Below are 17,372 nucleotides of genomic sequence, written 5' to 3'. Positions count from 1 at the left end.
CATGAAAACACGGGACTGGACAGGACTGATGCGGCGCAGGCCATTCCTGGTGTCACCGTGACGCGACCAGATGCAATCCCGATGCTGATTGACATTTGATGTCAAGTCTGGTCTGGTACCAAGATGGCACTGGGGCCTTTCAGCCTTGAGGGTTTTGAAGCTACAGGGCACCAGTTGACCAATCGCCTGAGCTGAGACAGCTGCCAGGCTTCAATGTTAGCTTCAATGCCATGCTTGGGGCATTGCTTAGGTCACCTTGCGCCACAAGTGCCGACACAGCCACTACAAAGTCGTCACCGAATCCCACACACATCCTGACTGGCCACGACTGCGCCAACAGACGTCAATGTTCCTCAATTCCTCTTCAAAAGCCAAGCCGCTCGCGGTCTTTCCGTCCTCCGCGATAGCGCGCACCCGCTTTTTCCTCTCTCCAGTACTCTCTGTGTTGAGTCTGAGCTCAACACTCGTATAATTTTGCTTCATCATGAGTTTCAAAGGCTTTTCCAAGAGCCTGACTCGGGTACGTCTCTGTCTCATAGCTCTACTGGCGATCATGCCCCTCATCTCCAGATCCGGCCCCTCCAGAGAAACATCATCATGGCCGTGTCAGCCGGAGGGCCAGCCGAGAACCACAACATGTAGGGCCACAATTTGCTAACGAGCGCTCCTAATACGTACAGGCACCTCAACAATTCAAACACAAGTTCAATATTGGCGAACACACCAAAGATGCTGTCTACATCGACGCCGAGCGACGATTCCAAGAGCTCGAGACCGAGACCAAGAAGCTCCACGATGAGTCCAAAAAGTATTTCGAGGCCATCAACGGCATGCTCAACCACCAGATAGAATTCAGCAAAGCCATGACGGAGATCTACAAGCCCATCTCCGGTCGCATGTCAGACCCCGACAGCATAAAACCAGAAGGAAACCCAGAGGGAATCCGCGCTTGCGAGGAGTACGAAGCAATTGTCAAAGAGTTACAAGAGACGCTCGCTCCGGAACTGGAAATGATTGAGACTAGGATCATCCGTCCAGCTACCGAACTGCTCGACGTCATCAAGGTCATTCGAAAGACGGCCCTGAAGCGAGAACACAAAAAGCTCGACTATGACCGCCACCGCGCCACTCTCAAAAAATTACAAGACAAGAAAGAGCGTACTCCAAAGGATGAAAAGGCCATGTGGAAAGCAGAAGGTGACGTTGAGCAAGCGACACAAGACTACGACTATTTCAACGACCTCCTAAAGGATGAGCTACCGAAGCTTTTCGCCCTGGAACGAGAGTTCATTCAGCCGCTGTTTCAATCCTTCTACTACATGCAGCTCAACATCTTCTACACCCTCCACGAACGAATGCAGCGCTGCGATATTGGCTACTTTGACTTGACTCGCGACATTGAGGAAGCTTTTGAAGAAAAGCGAGGGGATATCCAAGAGCAAGCAGAGGCCTTGTCGATTTGCCGATTCAAGACCACCGGACGACCTCGACCGATTCGATATGGCGCAAAACCAGCCCTCGAAGGCAGTAAACAACCAGGCCTCCTCACAGCCGGGCCGTCGTCTACTAGCGGTGCTACGAGCCCCAAGATTGGTGGCTACGGGAGGCCCTCGAGTGATTCCGAGGCCGCACCACCGCCTTATTCTCCTGGAAACAAGGTATCCCTGTCGACACTCGCGGCGGCCAAGTCAAAGCCTCCGCCACCCAAACCAAAGCCCAAGCGCCTAACGGCTGCACCGGCAGCAGAGACCGTGACGGCATTGTACGACTACGCTGCCCAAGCAGATGGAGATTTGAGTTTCCGGGCCGGTGATGTCATTGAGATTGTGAATAGAACACAGAACGAGAATGAGTGGTGGACAGGTCGTCTTAATGGAAAGGAGGGCCAGTTCCCTGGTGAGTGTTGCTGAACAATTTTCAACAATCGTGCTTTGCAAGCGTCCTGGCTAACGACGAATTATAGGCAATTATGTCGAACTAGGTTAAGTTTATACATTCACGGTCTTATTGCGGGTGTGCTCTGCTTCAGCTACTTTATTAGTCTATAAGAAAGGTCAAAGGAGATTCAGTGCATGGTGTTTAGACTGGGCGCAGGGTCATAGGGGACTGGAATAATTGAAAAGAGACATAATAAACTACAATTTGGATCACTGCTTCTGGGTAGCCTCTTGTACAACTGTTTAATGTAGTGATACGAAGTTTGCTTGTGATGACATTCAGAGACGGCACCGGAAGCAGCTACGCTCAGAGGCACGTATATACTTACTCTGACCGTGAAATAGGCATGGATGTTCTCTTCCCGAGTGGGAACGGGGATTTCGCCATTCGAGTTTCAGGCCAATGAGTTGGACTGCTTCGCTACAAGTCGGCAGCTTTACACCAGACAACAAGACTATAGCCTTTTATACCGTCAAGGCCCCCTTCTTCACACTTGAGAGGCATCCAACGGCAACCTCTCTATTGCATGCATGTGGGGGTGGCGCCTGGTGATGCTCAATCAAAACATCCACATTCAGAGGCATTTCAACAACTAGCAGATCACCAGCCACGTGGGCTAAATCGAGCCACTGATCAAGAACCATTCAGCGGGAACGAGACACCGTCCGGTGAGATGGCAATAACGGCACATGTGGTGATAGTCGCGGTTTGTGTGAAACCTGACGACGCGTAACGTCTAATGGCGCACATGTCAGGAGGCAGCTACTCCGTTGAAGTTGTCAGGAAAACAAAAGTGGTGACGTCACAAATCGAAGCTACCCCACCAAAATATTTCCAACTTGCTCATCAACACTTGCCTGGCGAGAACCCATCGTGCACACGAAGAGACGACAATGACATCACAGGCCATGCGCCACTGGTTCTCTGGTGTTCTAACTGGTGCTTGTGGATGCCTTTTATCGTAGTTTCCTTGGCAAGGGTCTGCCTTCTGTTTCAACGAGGGATTGTACTTGCCTTGACTAGCTAGCTTGGCTGTGGTATTAATATCAGCTCCAGCCACCATGGTAGCTCTCAGTTTACTTTTTACTTCATCCCAATAACAAGACAAAGCTTTTACTCTTCAAAAGTTCTTCGTTACACAAAACAGTTCTTTCATCTTGCCAACTTGTTCTTCATCCACACGAAACAACATGTCTGGCGATAAAGCACCTTCCACCCTCCAGTCCTACGTTGACTCGGCTACTGGAGCTGTCCAGAGCGCCATTGGCAGCTTGACTGGCAGCACGGGCGACCAAGCTCAGGGCGATGTCAAGAAGGATACTGCCAAGGCAGAGCATGAGGCTTCTCAGGCCTCTGTCAAGGTTCCCGGAGCTGCTATTTCCAGTGATGGCGGTGCCGCAAAGGACCATCCTGATCGTGCTGCTGGCAACTGGAACCAGACTGTCGGTTCTGCCAAGGAAGCCGTTGGTGGCTTGATCGGTAGTGAGGTGAGTTGATTTTTACTTCATTCGCCCATGGGTATGCCTGAAGGTGTGTAACCGCTAACATCCCGACCAGAACTTGAAGTCAGCCGGTCGTGAACAAAACCTCGAGGGTCAGCGACAGGAAGCCAAGGGCCAACTCAACGACTTGGGCTCCGGTATGGCTGCTCGTGCTCAGGGTACAGTCGGAGGTGCAATCTCTGGCCTCACTGGCGACAAGGAGGGACAGGCACATTACGATCAGATGCGTGCCGACGGCAAGGCTCAACAGCGTGGTGTTGAACACGACCTTGAGAAAAAAGCGGAAGCTGACAAGAAGGAGTAAAGAATGAGAGCCTGGAGCTGGCTAGGAAACCATGGGATGATGCGTGGTGAAATTGATACCCTACGAAGACTATGATATTGATCCGATAGTTATTAATACAGTGTTATTCAGCAAACTTTTGGTCATTAGTGATTCCCACCCCTTATGTGACCAGTGAGCTACTCAACGACGAAACCCTCCTCGAAATTCTGCCAGTTCACCTTGCCAACAAAAGTGTCCATGAAACTACTCCTTAGGCTTTTGCGACTCAGACTTAGACCCGTCCACTTTTTCAACCGGTTCCAAAACGGCCAAGACGGCAGTAGGTTGCTCAGACGAAGAGCTTGAGTCTCTTGAAGATGTATCGGGCATCACCGACGCTGCAAAGACGCCAATTGCAAGGATAGCTCCAAGAAGAAACGGATACCCGATCCATGACACCAATGCGACGTCAAACAATGCTCCCATGGCTATAGCACAGCACAAAAGGCTAGTCGTCTCCCCGATGGCAAGTATACCGAAGAGCAGTCCAGAGTTCTTCTCGTGAAGAGCAGAAACCAACATGGACCTGCACAACGTTGTAAGGCCGGATCCAAGGGCAGAAACAACAACGCCCGCGATAATAACCCCCTCATATTTAACCAAGGTCAGGAAGACTGAACCGACGAAGAAACACAAGGCGCTTGTTCTCATGAATATGCCGTCCCGTCTCTGATGAGACCAATTTGTTCGCTTGCTGCAAAGAAACACAGCACCGGGCAGGAGTATAAGAAGAGTAATCAGTGTCATCGCACTGCGGAGAGATACCAACAGTGCCGATTTGGAAAGTTGCCACTGGAATTGGATCGGCATGAATCGAAATAGTATGTTAGACTGTGTTGTGGCTAGGGGCAGAGCGAGGACAGCACCAGGGACAAAGAAGATTGCCGGTCGGCTGAATATCGAAATGATGGTGTCTTTTGTGCTCAAAGCTGCATGGCAGCCATCCTCTGCTTCGGCTGAATCTATTTTTCGTGTAAGAGTCTCGGGACTGAATGCGGCGAGGATGACGCCGCCGACGAAGATGAGAACAAGGGACGTGTACAGTGGAAGCCATATGTCTGATGCGATGAGACGAGACGATGCAAACGGTCCTGCGAGTTCTCCTGCGAGAACAGCACCAACTACCCATTGAAACCACCAGGCTCTGGTTGATATAGTCAGCTTGTGTGGACTTGTTGTGTGAACGAGTTGCGAACACTCACCTCTGCGACTTGGAAGCTACGTCTGCAACCATGGTAAACACCATTGCTTCAGCCATTCTCTGCCCGCCTCCAAGAAGCAAGAATCCGCCAAGTGCCCAAATTGCTTCCAAGGGCATCGCTTTCCACCTCCAGCAGACGAGCATTCCGAACCCTTGCGCAATGAAGATGCTGAACAGACTGGCAGCAAGAATGGGCACGCGACCAATGCGATCTGCGAGAACACCAAGTGGGAATGCGACCAGCGCGCCTAACCATCAATTAATCACTGTCAATTCGTAAAGAGCATGAAATACGTACTTCCAATGGTAACGGAGACGGAGAGCCCGACGTTGATTCTGTTCAGTGTCCGCTGTACATCGGAATCCCGACACTCTTCCTCAGGTAGCAGCTCGTCGGTATAACTGCCGCGGTATCTCTTACAAACAATATCCTGCATCAGCTTCAGGCTAGGGAGGTCGCTCATCGACAGCCCTAGCTGGATGGTGAACAGCGTCACGAACAGGAACGGTAGGAGATACTTTGCTGGGACCGTGGGACGCATTTTGACGGTTTTTGTTGCATGTTACGATGGGTTTTTGGTTACCAGGATGAAGAATAGAATGTTTTCTTCGGGATGATCCTTTCTGAAGGGGGTCGTGTTGCAAGTTTTGGTGTTGTAGGGGACGTGCTCGGGACAATGGGTGCTCGGGGCACGAAATTTAGAACGTGGCGTGATTGTTGTTGATGGACTTTTTTTTTTTTTTTTTTCGACCGTGTTTTGAGATTGAACGGGATTTAGGGGTAAAGTTGTACTTAGGGTTTGTCAATTGGATGATTCACTGTATGTTGACTTTCATGGTTATTGATGCGGGTTGAATGGGCGTTGAGGTGAGTGTCAATTGTGGTGAACTGTTGATGTTTGCTTGATGGAGAATTGGGTCTGGTTCAATATGATAGAGTTTGGCGAGTGGCGGTCAGCTGTCAAGTTCTATATTTGGATGTTTTCACAAAGCCATGTGGTTTGGATGAACTATTCTCAAGTTTGTATGTGGACGAAAGACAGTGTTGCGGAGGAAGAAATGTTTGATGTGATGGTTGGTTCATGAGATTATCACTCATGAGGTGAGGATATAGTGAAATGCAATGTTTAACCGCAATGTTCTTACTAGAGCTCAATTGTCTATTCAATGTGAACTTATTGTGTGAAGTTGGTTTTGAGGCGAGGGATGGAAAGATTATGAGTATCTTGGATGACAAGGTATAGCACCTGATATAGAGCCATTTCAGCTGTTGATATCAAGTCTCAGTAATGGCAAATTGCAAATTATTCCATACAATCTCATAATATCACAAGTGGTCAATTTGTATGTTGACAGCCTGATCCCAAGGATGTTGAAATGCATCTAGGCTTGGATATGGTGAGTGCAATATGAAATAGCATCATCACAACTGCAGTATTTACTGATTTCATCTCGCAAATACTAATATGGAAGGCTTTTCAGGCAGCGGAACCATCGGCAATCCAGAGACTGCAAAAATATTGACCCAGGTTGTAGAGTTTAGTTGCTACTCTACCTATTCATTGCACTAGATTAACCTACCCGGTATCAAACAATTCATCTGAAAGCTGCCTCGTTGTATATTTTATATGCAGGCGGTGAACATAGGATAGAGACAAACTATTACAAACCAAATACTAATAACTCATCGATATACAATATATGGCACAGTCATCTCCATCTACGTAATCCAATTCCACCAGCCAAGCAAACGGTGTCCTGGTGTCAGCTGACATTGCATGATAATCTCATTGCACACGTCCATTCTATTTTAATAGATTCAAATTCAGAATCACGGTTCTCTGCCAAGGCAGTACAAAGCAGAGAACTTGTCATATGCGAAGCTGCAGTACAGGCGTATTGGCGGCCCCCAAGCTCACTCATTGCTTTGAGCGCCAAGAGTTTCGGATACGTTTATGGCATGCCAGTACTCTGTCTGCTCACGGTTGAGACTTCGTATGCGCAGGCATTGTCAAAGGATGGTGCATGCACGTTGGTCAATTAAGAGTAAGATTACATGGCCGTGTTCCGCACTCACGAACAGATGCTTCATTGTTGTCGACAGGAATGGGATCAAGCGAACCAGTGGATTCGCTTAGGCCGAGATGTCCGAATGACACTCTCAATCACCGTAGATCCCTCGCAAAGGACCTAGAGGGGAAGAAAAAGGAAGAAGAAGAACCACAGCCGCCGTGGCTGTATCCCCAAGGATGGTCTCACTTAGCTTTGTGGGATTGGATCATACCGAGTCACAAGATTGCCGTACTGTACGTGCTGTGGGCCAAAGAAAAAAGAACAAAGGAGCGGGCGCAACAAAAGAATAAGAAAAAGAAAAAGGAAAATACAGTAAAAAACGCAGAACTCATGGATATCCCTCATTCGCAATTGTCCGAGACAAAACCGCCTGAAAGAAACAATGATTATGCCCCTCCACGCAGAAACTGCTCCTACATGTGCACGCTTGGCTCTCTCAACAAGCCTTTACTCGAACCGTTGTCTCCGACGGGCGGCGGCGGCGGTGGACTGCATGGCCCTACATTCGGCGGCGTCTGCGGCGTGGTACAGAAACGGCAGCCATTTTCGCCCTGCATTCGGAAAGATTTCGCATGCTGATGGCATGGTATGGCATGGGTAATCTGTGTAGCAGCTGGTGTGTTACAGTACCCATGCAAATGCTTCGCCCTGTGCCGAGTTTGTCCATAATGTTGGTGATGATGACGATTGTTGCACAGTGTCGGACCACTTCCCACCAGGTACGGAGTAAGAAGTAAGCCACTGTCGTGAGCCTGGCATGTCTCATCTGTTGAACGCCATTCATGTAGTCACGGTGTTCGAATCCTTTGAATCAGCTTTGGCAGTCGCCAAGACAAGGATGCTGAGCAAGCTGACCGCAAAATAATATGTCTTCACATACTCTGTAGTTACATCAGCTCCCCAGAACGGCTCCGGAGTCCGATAGCTGCATGGTACCACGAAGCTGTGAACCACGTTCGGACCGCCATGTTCATAGTGGTACTGCTGAAGATCCGTGGAGGCACGGAGTTGTCCAATACAAACAGGCTAGTGATTCTTTAAAGCATTCCAAATCTACCGAGGGCTGCACACACGCTGTCTTGAAACGCTCCGCTTCGCATTGCAGACACCTACAAAGTCATCTTCATTGCTGGCAGCCGGAATTGGCCCCGACGACTCAGCCCGTGTTCCCCAAGTCCCTGGTTTTTACCGTGGCGGATGCAAGCATAGACTGCTATGTGAGCCCGGCAGTTCACAGCATGTAGGGTACTCGGCATAGCACCGTTTTGGGCAGAAAGCCGAATACTAGTTTCGCGTCGTCGTCGGTCGTTACAAGCCTTGGTATGCGTTGTGATATTTCATATGTGGGCTCAGTTCCTATTCAAGTTTGAACTTCGCGGCTGGTCCCGCGTTGCTGATGCTGTTTAGCGCCATGAAAAGGAGAATTTACCAACCATCGTAATATGTAATTAGCCAACCACATCAAGTGTGTATTATGCCAAAGACGCCATCATGTAAATGACAGTTAAAGCTAAATTGCACGTCCCACAGTGCCAACTGTGTATGTCACAAGTCACCCGGCGCATCAACCAGCAATGGTGCAAGAGTATGGGAAGGAGAATTCTTCCCTTCCTAGTTTGCGAAAGTGATCAAGGCAAATTAGTCGTATGCTGTCTCCTCATCAACAACATATTTCTAACTTTCTTCCAAGTTGTCGGTGGCTGAATACACCCAAACAGATTTGAGACATGCAAAAACGCCTAATTGATGCGGGAACACACCATTCCCACACCACAATTCATCCTTCCATTGGGAAAAGTGGGCTGAAAGGGGCCGCCCAGAGCTGATGTGGTTTGTAAAGGCGGTACGGAGTACAATTGCGCCAGGATTTTGCTGGGGAACCACCCAGCCATCGGCCATCTCGAGGGTCTGGACGCAGGGTAAATGTTTCCACAAATCAAGGGCGCATCACCCATTGGCTGTTAGCATGTACACTTGTCAGCCCAGTGCCGAATATGATAGATAACCTGGCAGCTTGGGGAGACCATGGGGGCCAATTGCCACGTCGTTGGACTCGTCGCTGCAGCCATCTGTCAGGTCTGTGAAACTCTGGTGTTTGCTCGGGGCATACCCAAGCCGTCAAGGGTATCACGAAGCCTCGCTGGTTCAAATGCCTTGCATTGAGCCGTGACGGAAGAGTCATTTCCCATCCAAGGTGATGAGATGGACGCCAGTTGAGGGCATTGGCCCACGCGCAGGATTCGAGGTCTCAGTTCTTTGTTCTCAGTTCTGTCAAAACGCAATAAACCCGGACGCCGATGACTATCGGGACCTGGGATACTGGCTCCCCTTCAGGCATCAGAAAGTCACTGCTAGTCATAATTGCGCTCAACTTTCGGACAACCTCTGGAGTCTGGTGTGATCAGCGAAAGGTCTGTGCGAAGACATTGCCCACCCAAGTTGGTTGGCATTCAGCAATCCGTGGGGCGGCCAAAGCCACGAGGACACAACGTCCGTCAAAGACATCAACCCATTTTGAGCTGCGGAGTTCCAAAGTGTGAGGAGGTCTGACAAGGGCGAGGAGCTCGTAAATGGTTTCGTATGAGAGCTGTCATTGGAAAACTCCCGAGGTTGATGGGGGGATCGGCTGACAGTGTTTGTGATGCTAGGTTGGTCGTCATTCAATATTTGCTTTTCGATACGCGTTCCAGGTGTGTCGTCTGAATATCGAAATTGGCGGGACATGACTAAAGAAACTGTAGAGCTTTTGTGGCCACAGATTTTTGCACCATCGATAACTTGTCTGCGGCGGCAGGGAACAACATCAAGCCATTCAAGCCAGCCATTATGATTTCGGAAATATGACCGTTCCATTTGGGCGGCCGACTCCATTATTATGCGCAAGGTATCCTGGGAGCAGCGGGGGTCATCTCCAGCTTATCAGGTCCATAACCACGACAGTGGCGGCGTGAGAGGACCACTATTCATTCCTCAGGCGGCGCAAGGCAATATATTATTGATATGTGTGTTTGCGTCGGTGGAGGAACGTGCACTTTGACAGGAAATGTCACCCAGATGCCTAATGCGCCTGGAAGATGCACTGTATTAAACAGTGTATATGCCCTTGTTTGAGATGACGTTTTCCTTGCAGGAGAAGCAAGTTGTAATATGATAAATGTGTAGCACATGAGTTGTCCTTGTTGGTTGGCAGTGGTTTTACAATGTCGGATTGCAGGGTTCCTGGGTATTTTGCGAGATGCGATCGATTGATTGATCGCTAACAAGGGCCGACCATGTGCAACGAGAGCAACGAGAGAGAGGGTAGCCCAGCTTGCAGTTGTCTGGTGCTTTTCAAACTTGATGCACAAAAAGATTGTCTCAGCAGCATGGGTAAGCATTGCTGGGTTGAACGGCTGAACGACTGGGAGGCAAATAAATACCCATTTCCTTCTTTTCCTTTTCCATGGACTGCCGTTCTTGGTGCGAACCATTAAAGACTTTTGGTCCAGCTTCCTGTAACACCATCCTTTCACTGTCTCAAGTTCAAGGGCGATCTGCACGCACATCCAGGTTGGCAAAGTCGCAACGCTTCGAACTGAAAACCTGCCTTGCCGAATTTAGACTGAGTCAAAGCCGTAACTTGAGGCCCAGCAGACATCAATGGCTATGCTGAGACGCACGGTGTTGAAATGGTGGCGACATTGTTCCCTGATGGATCAGAAGCCACCTATAGTCGCCAACGTCATCCATGCTCAGTCTCAAGCAACAAAAGAGAGAGACCAAGACACATGCCTCTTCAGCCTTCTGAGCAGAGAAATCATGGCCAAGTATCGTTATTTGGTTCGAGTACGGAGTACTGTCCAGTATACTGCTTTTTTGTTTGCGTCTTGACGTTGGTTGCGGTCTAGTTCATGTCACCTTTTCTTCAACAGAACCTGGTTGTGACAAGCCTCACCTCATCAATGAATGCCGACGAAAAACATGCCCAGCCGCTCAACTTCCTACGTTGTTTTCCTACGGAGTACTTGGTTTGTGTCTCGAACGATAGAGTGACGAAATACACACCAAGTGACGGACTTCATTAAACTTGTGGTTCAAAGCACACCTTACCATGACTCGAGGGCCCGTGTGCTGAACCATCGGACCAGACCAGAGTGGTGCTCGCGTCTTCAGACACACAAGACTGGTTACCGAGAGCGAACATGCGCGCAGTACCTTGGCAGTTGGACGGCGTAACGACATGTATTGTTTTGCAGGCTTGCTCGGCAGCGCTAGGCGAGCTCCTTGATTCAACGGTTCTCCGGGTGACGGTTTCGGACCAAGCACAGCCGCGTTTTTGACTGGTATTTTGTATTCTGGAAGAGTTGCGTCAATGCCAGGCTCCGGACCCAGGTCGAGTAAGAGATGCAGCGTTAGCGTGGTGCATGGAAATTGGAAGCAATGGAGCAGATACATACAGACAAACATTGGTCCAGTAACTGTATGTGTGCGTGGGCATGGGCATGAAGGACCAGAGTACCGAGAGTTTCACAGTCTTGCGTATGCCGTGTACCGTGATACCACATAGTCTGCATGTATGTGCATGGATGGCATCCTTGTCTGGTCGCCCTCGCCAAAGAGCAGCCTTCGGGAACCAGACCAAACATTGGATGTCTCCCCTGACTTGAACCAGACTTGAACACGTTGAGAAAGGGCCCGAATGTTCTCAGCTGCAAACGTTCCGCAGGAAGCAAGCCCGTGTGCCTCTTGTGCCCCAAGAGGAAAAGGCAGAACAGCAAATATGGCCAAGCAGGCGCACTAGTTGGGATTGCCTGGCAACTATCTCCAGGTTGATGGAAATGTCTGGTCCAAAGGGTCGCGGTAATAGTCTGGTTTGGCTTGTGTGGTGCAAATCCCCCCAAGTCCCCAACTGTCTGGTCTGGCTCTGGCTCAACCGGTGGAGCGTAATTTGTCGACGCTAAATGTTAAGCAGGCCCACATCGACGCTGGCAAAGGTCCAGTCAAGTGGTCAAGGACATCTCCAAAAAGGAACATGCAACACCAACATGGATGGCCCAGGGGTCCATCCAGAAACATTCAATGCAGTTTGTCGTCGTCCATCCCCATTGCCATCCCACACCTTCACACCTTCGGACGTCCATCCACCCACCCATCCATCCATCTCATCCTGTTCCAACCTGTCCCATCCACCACACATCCATCCACCTTCCCACGTCCACCCCCTGACCATCTGTGCCGGGGTCAGACCAGCCTGAGCCACCGGAACGAACTAGCAGATCCCCTTCTTTTTTTTTCTGCCTCTGCTCCTCCCGGTCGGCCGATCTGTTTGGGGTTGGTCTTTGGCATTGGAGACGTAGCCTGGCCAGACTGGCTGTTGGAATATCTCTCTGACCACAGCCAAACCAACTCTCCACATCCTCATCACCTTGAGTCTTCCTCTTGCACGGACGGAAGCGTACCTTTGCATCATCATACGACGAATACCCTGATGTCGAGGAGCTACTCAAACACTTCTTCGCCCTATTGTTAATTCGCTTCGACAGCTACATCGGTCATTTCCGGCGACGAGATGAGACGCCACTCCAATTTACAATAGTACACCGTCGAGGTTCGTCACAGACAGCTATTCTGCTGCAGCTCACTCTCCTTTGTTCTCTGTCATATTACTGTACCCTCCTCGAAGAAATCCCTCTTGGATCTTGGGCCATGTCTTGACAGCACTGCCCAGTATCCCAAAGCGTGAATACGTCACAGGCAGGCAACTTCACATATCACAGGGTGAGCCTTTGTTTATTTCTAGAAGCTGTGACGCTACATCCGCCTAGTAGGACGGGACGTCTTGACTGACATGTCTTTGTGACTGCGTCATTCATGGATGTTGGATATTGACTTGCACACTACCCACCACCTTGAGTCTCGTTGCAACAATCTAGCCCCAACCATGTTCTAACCATTGCCGAGTAGCTTCATACGCCCTACGTTCTCGTGTGTCTGAACTTGAATTGTCGGTCTATCCACGAATTGCTCCCGCGAAAAACTTTGCCAGCCTCGTGCCAAATTGTGTCACTGCCGGCTCTTCGACGCCTACAAACTTTCCTGACAGTGTTATACCGGCAAACACGAGCAGCGCGAAGGGACGGCGGCCTTGTTGGAACCATTCTACAAGATGGCCATTCCCAGCCCGACTCTGGACATCAATGCCTCCAGACCACCATCCGGATTGGTGTCTCCCCGGCATGTAAGATCGAGGACGCAGAGTATTTCCAGTGACAGACCCTCAACTATTGGATACGGCTTTGCTCTGCCACCACTGTCCGTCTCCCCCGAGGCTGCATTCATTGCCCACAGCGCGGCCTCTCAGATCATAACAAACGACCACGACAGTCACGCAGATGCTTGGTACGATCAGAATGGCATCGAGCCGGCGACCGAGACTGCAACTGTGTCACCTCAGGCGCTGCACCTGGTAAATGGCTTTCTTGACCAACTCTTGTTCAACTTCTTGCAAGTTTCCAAGTCAACTACGCTATCTGCGCTTCGGCCTGCTGTTGTTGAAGTCCTCAAGCCGAAACTTGCCAAAGATGCCATCAGCAACGCCGATGAAGAGCTGCGCGAATACCTAGGAGGCGCAAACGAAGATGAATACGCACAACCTCAAGGCTCGAGCCCACGTCGTGATTGGGATGCAGAACTTGCTTGGAAACGGACTAGGCTTCGATGCATGGTTTACTCATCATTGGGAGATTTCGAAGAGGAGGATGAAGATGCGTACATGGAGGAAGAGAATCTTGAAATTGGAGCCAATGAGCAAATCTCAGACGTCATATCTCCGGCCGTGGCGATCTTCCTCACTTCGGTCGTTGAATACATGGGGGAGCTGACTCTGACTGTTGCCGGCCAAGCTGCATATCAGCGAGTGCGATCAAAAATTGAAAAGGAGCTCAAAGACGGCTCTCGGAATGCGAGTAACCCGGCAGATCGCATAGTTGTTGGTGATTTGGACATGGAACGTGTTGCACTCGACAGAACGCTTGGCCGCCTCTGGCGAGGATGGAAGAAGAGAATGAGAACTCCCATTACTGACATTGCTGGGCGGCCGTTTTCAAAAGGATCTTCCATCTCATCGAGGCAGGAACAAGGAGCATCTGGCCACGAGATTCCCGGGCTTCCCAAGTCCGCAAGCAGTGACCTGGGGAGTGAATTTAGGAGATCACAGGAACACTTGGAAGAGCCCATCATTGAGGATGTTCAGCCTGTGGATATCCCATTGCCTATAGGAGAACGCGACGTGGATGAGATTGAGGTACCAGGTCTCACGCATTACAGTGACGACGAGGGTGACGATGAAATGGACCAAGAAGAGGATGAACAACTCGCCAAGCGCCCAAAGAGCCTTCTGCTCAGCTCATCTGTGTTAACAAACGGACTACCAACGTCAACCAAATCCCAACAGCAAACTCCCATCATTGCTACAAGACAACGATCCATGTCACTACCAACTTCGGGGGTCGCTCACTTCCACCAAAAGTCGAGGAAACATGCACTGGTATCAGCACTGGACTCCGAGGTTGACCAAGGGACCACAATCAAGGCAGGCATCGCAAAAGCAGTCGGCGAAGAGAAGGGTCTAGCGGCTGGAATTGATTCCACTACTCAAAGAGATGCTGATGTAAAGAGTCAAAGCTCAGAGTCGGAGTACGATGACGCCGAGGAAGAGGTCGCGTATGAGAAGGCTGAGGTGGTGACTTCTTCGCGCGTCTCCATGTCTGGCAGCGCTCATTCTACAGATTCAGACAACCCTCCTCTGAAGCGATCGTCCAGTGTGCATTCGGCACGCATTATTGACGTGTCACCGCGAAGCCCTTCACACTCACGGCAAACCTCAATGGACGCCACAGAACGACCGCAACGTGCTAGTTCATCTGGTGTGGCCAGCGGCTTTGCAAGGATGTCCAATACAGATGATCGCTTCAAGGCTATCAGCAACGAACCGTTGGTTAAAGCTTCAACTAATACACCATCGCCTCGATCATCGCACGAGAGGAGAAAACCATCCGTTAACTACACAGCACCAATCTCTGAGCTTGAGGAAGAAGTGACCCAAAAGTCAGCACACACCATGGCCCAGCCGAATCGCGCGCCAGATGCCGCCGCGGTGTCAACAGCTGGCAGCACGGGCTCGCCAAGTCCGCTTCGTAAGAAGGCAGTTCGACCACCTGTCACTCTGAACACTAAAGCCCTTGCCCTGACGTATGAACAATCGCCCGTCAGTGCTCGGGGTGTTCCACTACCGGCAACACCTGCAAGCCCGAATACTGAAGAAGAAGACGTACCAGCCCTCCCTAAGAAGGCTCCTGGCCACTCTAACTGGAGTAGCCCCAAGCCGGAAGGCAGAGGATTGCTGTCCATCGAGCGCACGAGAACTCGTGAGTCTGACGAGCTCAGCCTGCCAGTGCAACAGAACACGACGAGTGCTCGACAAGTGCATACTGCTGCTTCATCTGTCTCATCGGGAGCTTCGCGTCTTAAGCCGGTGCGAACATCCGAGGACAACTCCAGCCGCTCAGAAAGTGTGGCCCGCAACTTCGAGGAACTCATCCAGAGCAATCAAACCATCACATATACTCTTACCCCAGAGAATATGCGCGATATCGATGTATGTTTTAGAATCATGTTCCTGAGTTCCCAACACCATGGCTTCCAGCTCTTCTGCTAACCACGTACAATGTAGTCAAAAGGTTCCTTGGACAGCCCTGTAGTAACGAAATTTGCTCGCCGCAAGAGTGAAGATGCTCGGGTTCATCAACACTCTCCCAAGTCATCCCCAATTGTGGCCCATTCAGGTATCAACAATTTACCTTCTCCTCGCCTGCCGCCCACGCCATCTAGCCCGAAAGTTGCCGATAGGATGGCCAGTAGCAGTGGCAGCAAGTCGCCTGGTTCCGTTCAACGGATTCAGACTGGCTCTATAGGGTCCACGGCTAGATCTAATGCGTCCGTGGCCAGGGATGCCCGTGTCCCGCCAATATCGACCTCAGACTTTGCTGAGTTTATCAAGTCGACTGGCCCAGCCGACGAGGGGAAATCTTACACCGTTCCCAAACTTAATTCTCCGGTGAGCCCCAGCACGGGTCACAGGGATTCACGGCGAGCGTCTGCGGCCAGCAGCGTCAATCGCTTACGCCACCAGCCTCGTGACGCAGCTGTGGACAGCAGAGCAGATAACTCAGACCTGATCGACTTTATTCGACAGGGACCGCCGATCGCTGCAAGCAATCATCGGATTCCTCGGCACGTAGCTCCGTTCCGCACAACAATGGACTCGGACCAAATGTCTGGAGCCATTGGTGGTAGAGCCATTGATGCAAGTATTCCGGACTTTCGTAGCAGCCGAGCATCTACGAATATGACGGAGAGCTCTATGCCGTCGATGCAATCTTCTGTGAACTCCAGGTCTGCGCTCATCAAAAACAAAGCACCAGCAATCCCTAGCAAGCCCTTCGACGACGATAGCGGCATGATGCCCAAGCGCAAAACCCGGAGAGTGCGTGACCCGTATGCTATTGACTTCAGCGATGAAGATGAAGACGGGGAGCAGGACCATGACGACCACATTCTAGACACACCCAAACTCCCAGTTAAGAAGGAAGAGAGTCTAGCAGAGTTCCTCAAAAACTACGACCCTCCCCCAGAGCCTGTATCAGCACCGACTCCTCGATTACCCAAGAAGAAGGCCAGTGCGCCAAGCTTGATGGGCCGGTTTACCCGGAATAATAAAGACAAGGAGAAGGAGAGGGAGAAGGAGAAGGATACGTGGTCAATCAAGGCCCCGTCAGAGGGACGAACGGTGAGCCGTGCTAGCAGTGGAAGGGGTCATATCCCAATCCAAGTCAACATGCCTCCCGGGTACGACAAGTACGGCCCAATGGATGGTAGTCGTGCAGCCAGTCGGCCTCGTGGGACGTCAATGGCCTCTTCTACAGGGGCTAGGGTTCCCATGAAGAGATTTGAGCCGCGTGAGGCCGTCAGCAAACGTAGCGAGACCTCAGACTTGGCTGCGTTTTTGCGTGACTCGGCACCGCCACCAGATAACTCACCCCTAGCAATTGACCGCACATCTGCACGCCAAGAAGACACCGGCGGTATCTCCAGGATGTTTGGACGTCGGAAGAAATCCCTTGCTGTGTAAGGGCATAACGAACTGCTTACGACTTGCGCTTTCGATTCTTGTCAATTTTTTTTTTATCTTGGCCACGCTCGTGGGGTTTTTGTTTACACATATATCACGCATGCTCTTTTGACGACATATTCAGGCAGTTGTCTGCCTCGCATTTCTACGAGCTTCAATCAAATG

The 17,372-nt window shown here is 50.6% G+C and overlaps 6 protein-coding genes across 6 annotated transcripts; 4 read left to right on the top strand and 2 right to left on the bottom strand.

Annotated features, from left to right (window-relative positions):
- Positions 1-484: 484 nt before the first annotated feature.
- On the top strand, positions 485-1,986 carry VFPPC_03085 (reduced viability upon starvation protein; the record flags this gene model as incomplete). The annotated part of the gene is made up of 3 exons (XM_018282630.1): positions 485-520; positions 681-1,896; positions 1,964-1,986. The coding sequence occupies 3 exons, from the start codon at positions 485-487 to the stop codon at positions 1,984-1,986; spliced, it is 1,275 nt and encodes a 424-aa protein (XP_018147183.1).
- Positions 1,987-3,128: 1,142 nt separating this feature from the next.
- VFPPC_15604 (mismatched base pair and cruciform DNA recognition protein) lies at positions 3,129-3,744 on the top strand (the record flags this gene model as incomplete). Its single annotated transcript, XM_018293357.1, has 2 exons — positions 3,129-3,425; positions 3,496-3,744. 2 exons carry the CDS (start codon positions 3,129-3,131, stop codon positions 3,742-3,744), a joined length of 546 nt encoding a protein of 181 aa, XP_018147182.1.
- A 225-nt stretch (positions 3,745-3,969) lies between these two features.
- VFPPC_03083 (MFS transporter) lies at positions 3,970-5,508 on the bottom strand (the record flags this gene model as incomplete). The annotated part of the gene is made up of 3 exons (XM_018282629.1): positions 3,970-4,909; positions 4,968-5,214; positions 5,265-5,508. 3 exons carry the CDS (start codon positions 5,506-5,508, stop codon positions 3,970-3,972), a joined length of 1,431 nt encoding a protein of 476 aa, XP_018147181.1.
- Positions 5,509-7,072: 1,564 nt separating this feature from the next.
- Positions 7,073-7,618, top strand: VFPPC_15603 (hypothetical protein; the record flags this gene model as incomplete). The annotated part of the gene is made up of 1 exon (XM_018293356.2): positions 7,073-7,618. One exon carries the CDS (start codon positions 7,073-7,075, stop codon positions 7,616-7,618), a length of 546 nt encoding a protein of 181 aa, XP_018147180.2.
- Positions 7,619-10,002: 2,384 nt separating this feature from the next.
- Positions 10,003-10,584, bottom strand: VFPPC_17538 (hypothetical protein; the record flags this gene model as incomplete). The annotated part of the gene is made up of 1 exon (XM_022429238.1): positions 10,003-10,584. The coding sequence occupies one exon, from the start codon at positions 10,582-10,584 to the stop codon at positions 10,003-10,005; it is 582 nt and encodes a 193-aa protein (XP_022285735.1).
- Positions 10,585-13,184: 2,600 nt separating this feature from the next.
- VFPPC_13390 (hypothetical protein) lies at positions 13,185-17,207 on the top strand (the record flags this gene model as incomplete). The annotated part of the gene is made up of 2 exons (XM_018291167.1): positions 13,185-15,674; positions 15,750-17,207. The coding sequence occupies 2 exons, from the start codon at positions 13,185-13,187 to the stop codon at positions 17,205-17,207; spliced, it is 3,948 nt and encodes a 1,315-aa protein (XP_018147179.1).
- Positions 17,208-17,372: the final 165 nt, after the last annotated feature.

The sequence above is a fragment of the Pochonia chlamydosporia genome, chromosome 2, assembly GCF_001653235.2.
Source record: "Pochonia chlamydosporia 170 chromosome 2, whole genome shotgun sequence".
In the NCBI taxonomy this organism is placed as follows: domain Eukaryota; kingdom Fungi; phylum Ascomycota; class Sordariomycetes; order Hypocreales; family Clavicipitaceae; genus Pochonia; species Pochonia chlamydosporia.
Note: the sequence above shows the minus strand (reverse complement) of the source record. Positions and strands in the feature narration are given on the sequence as shown.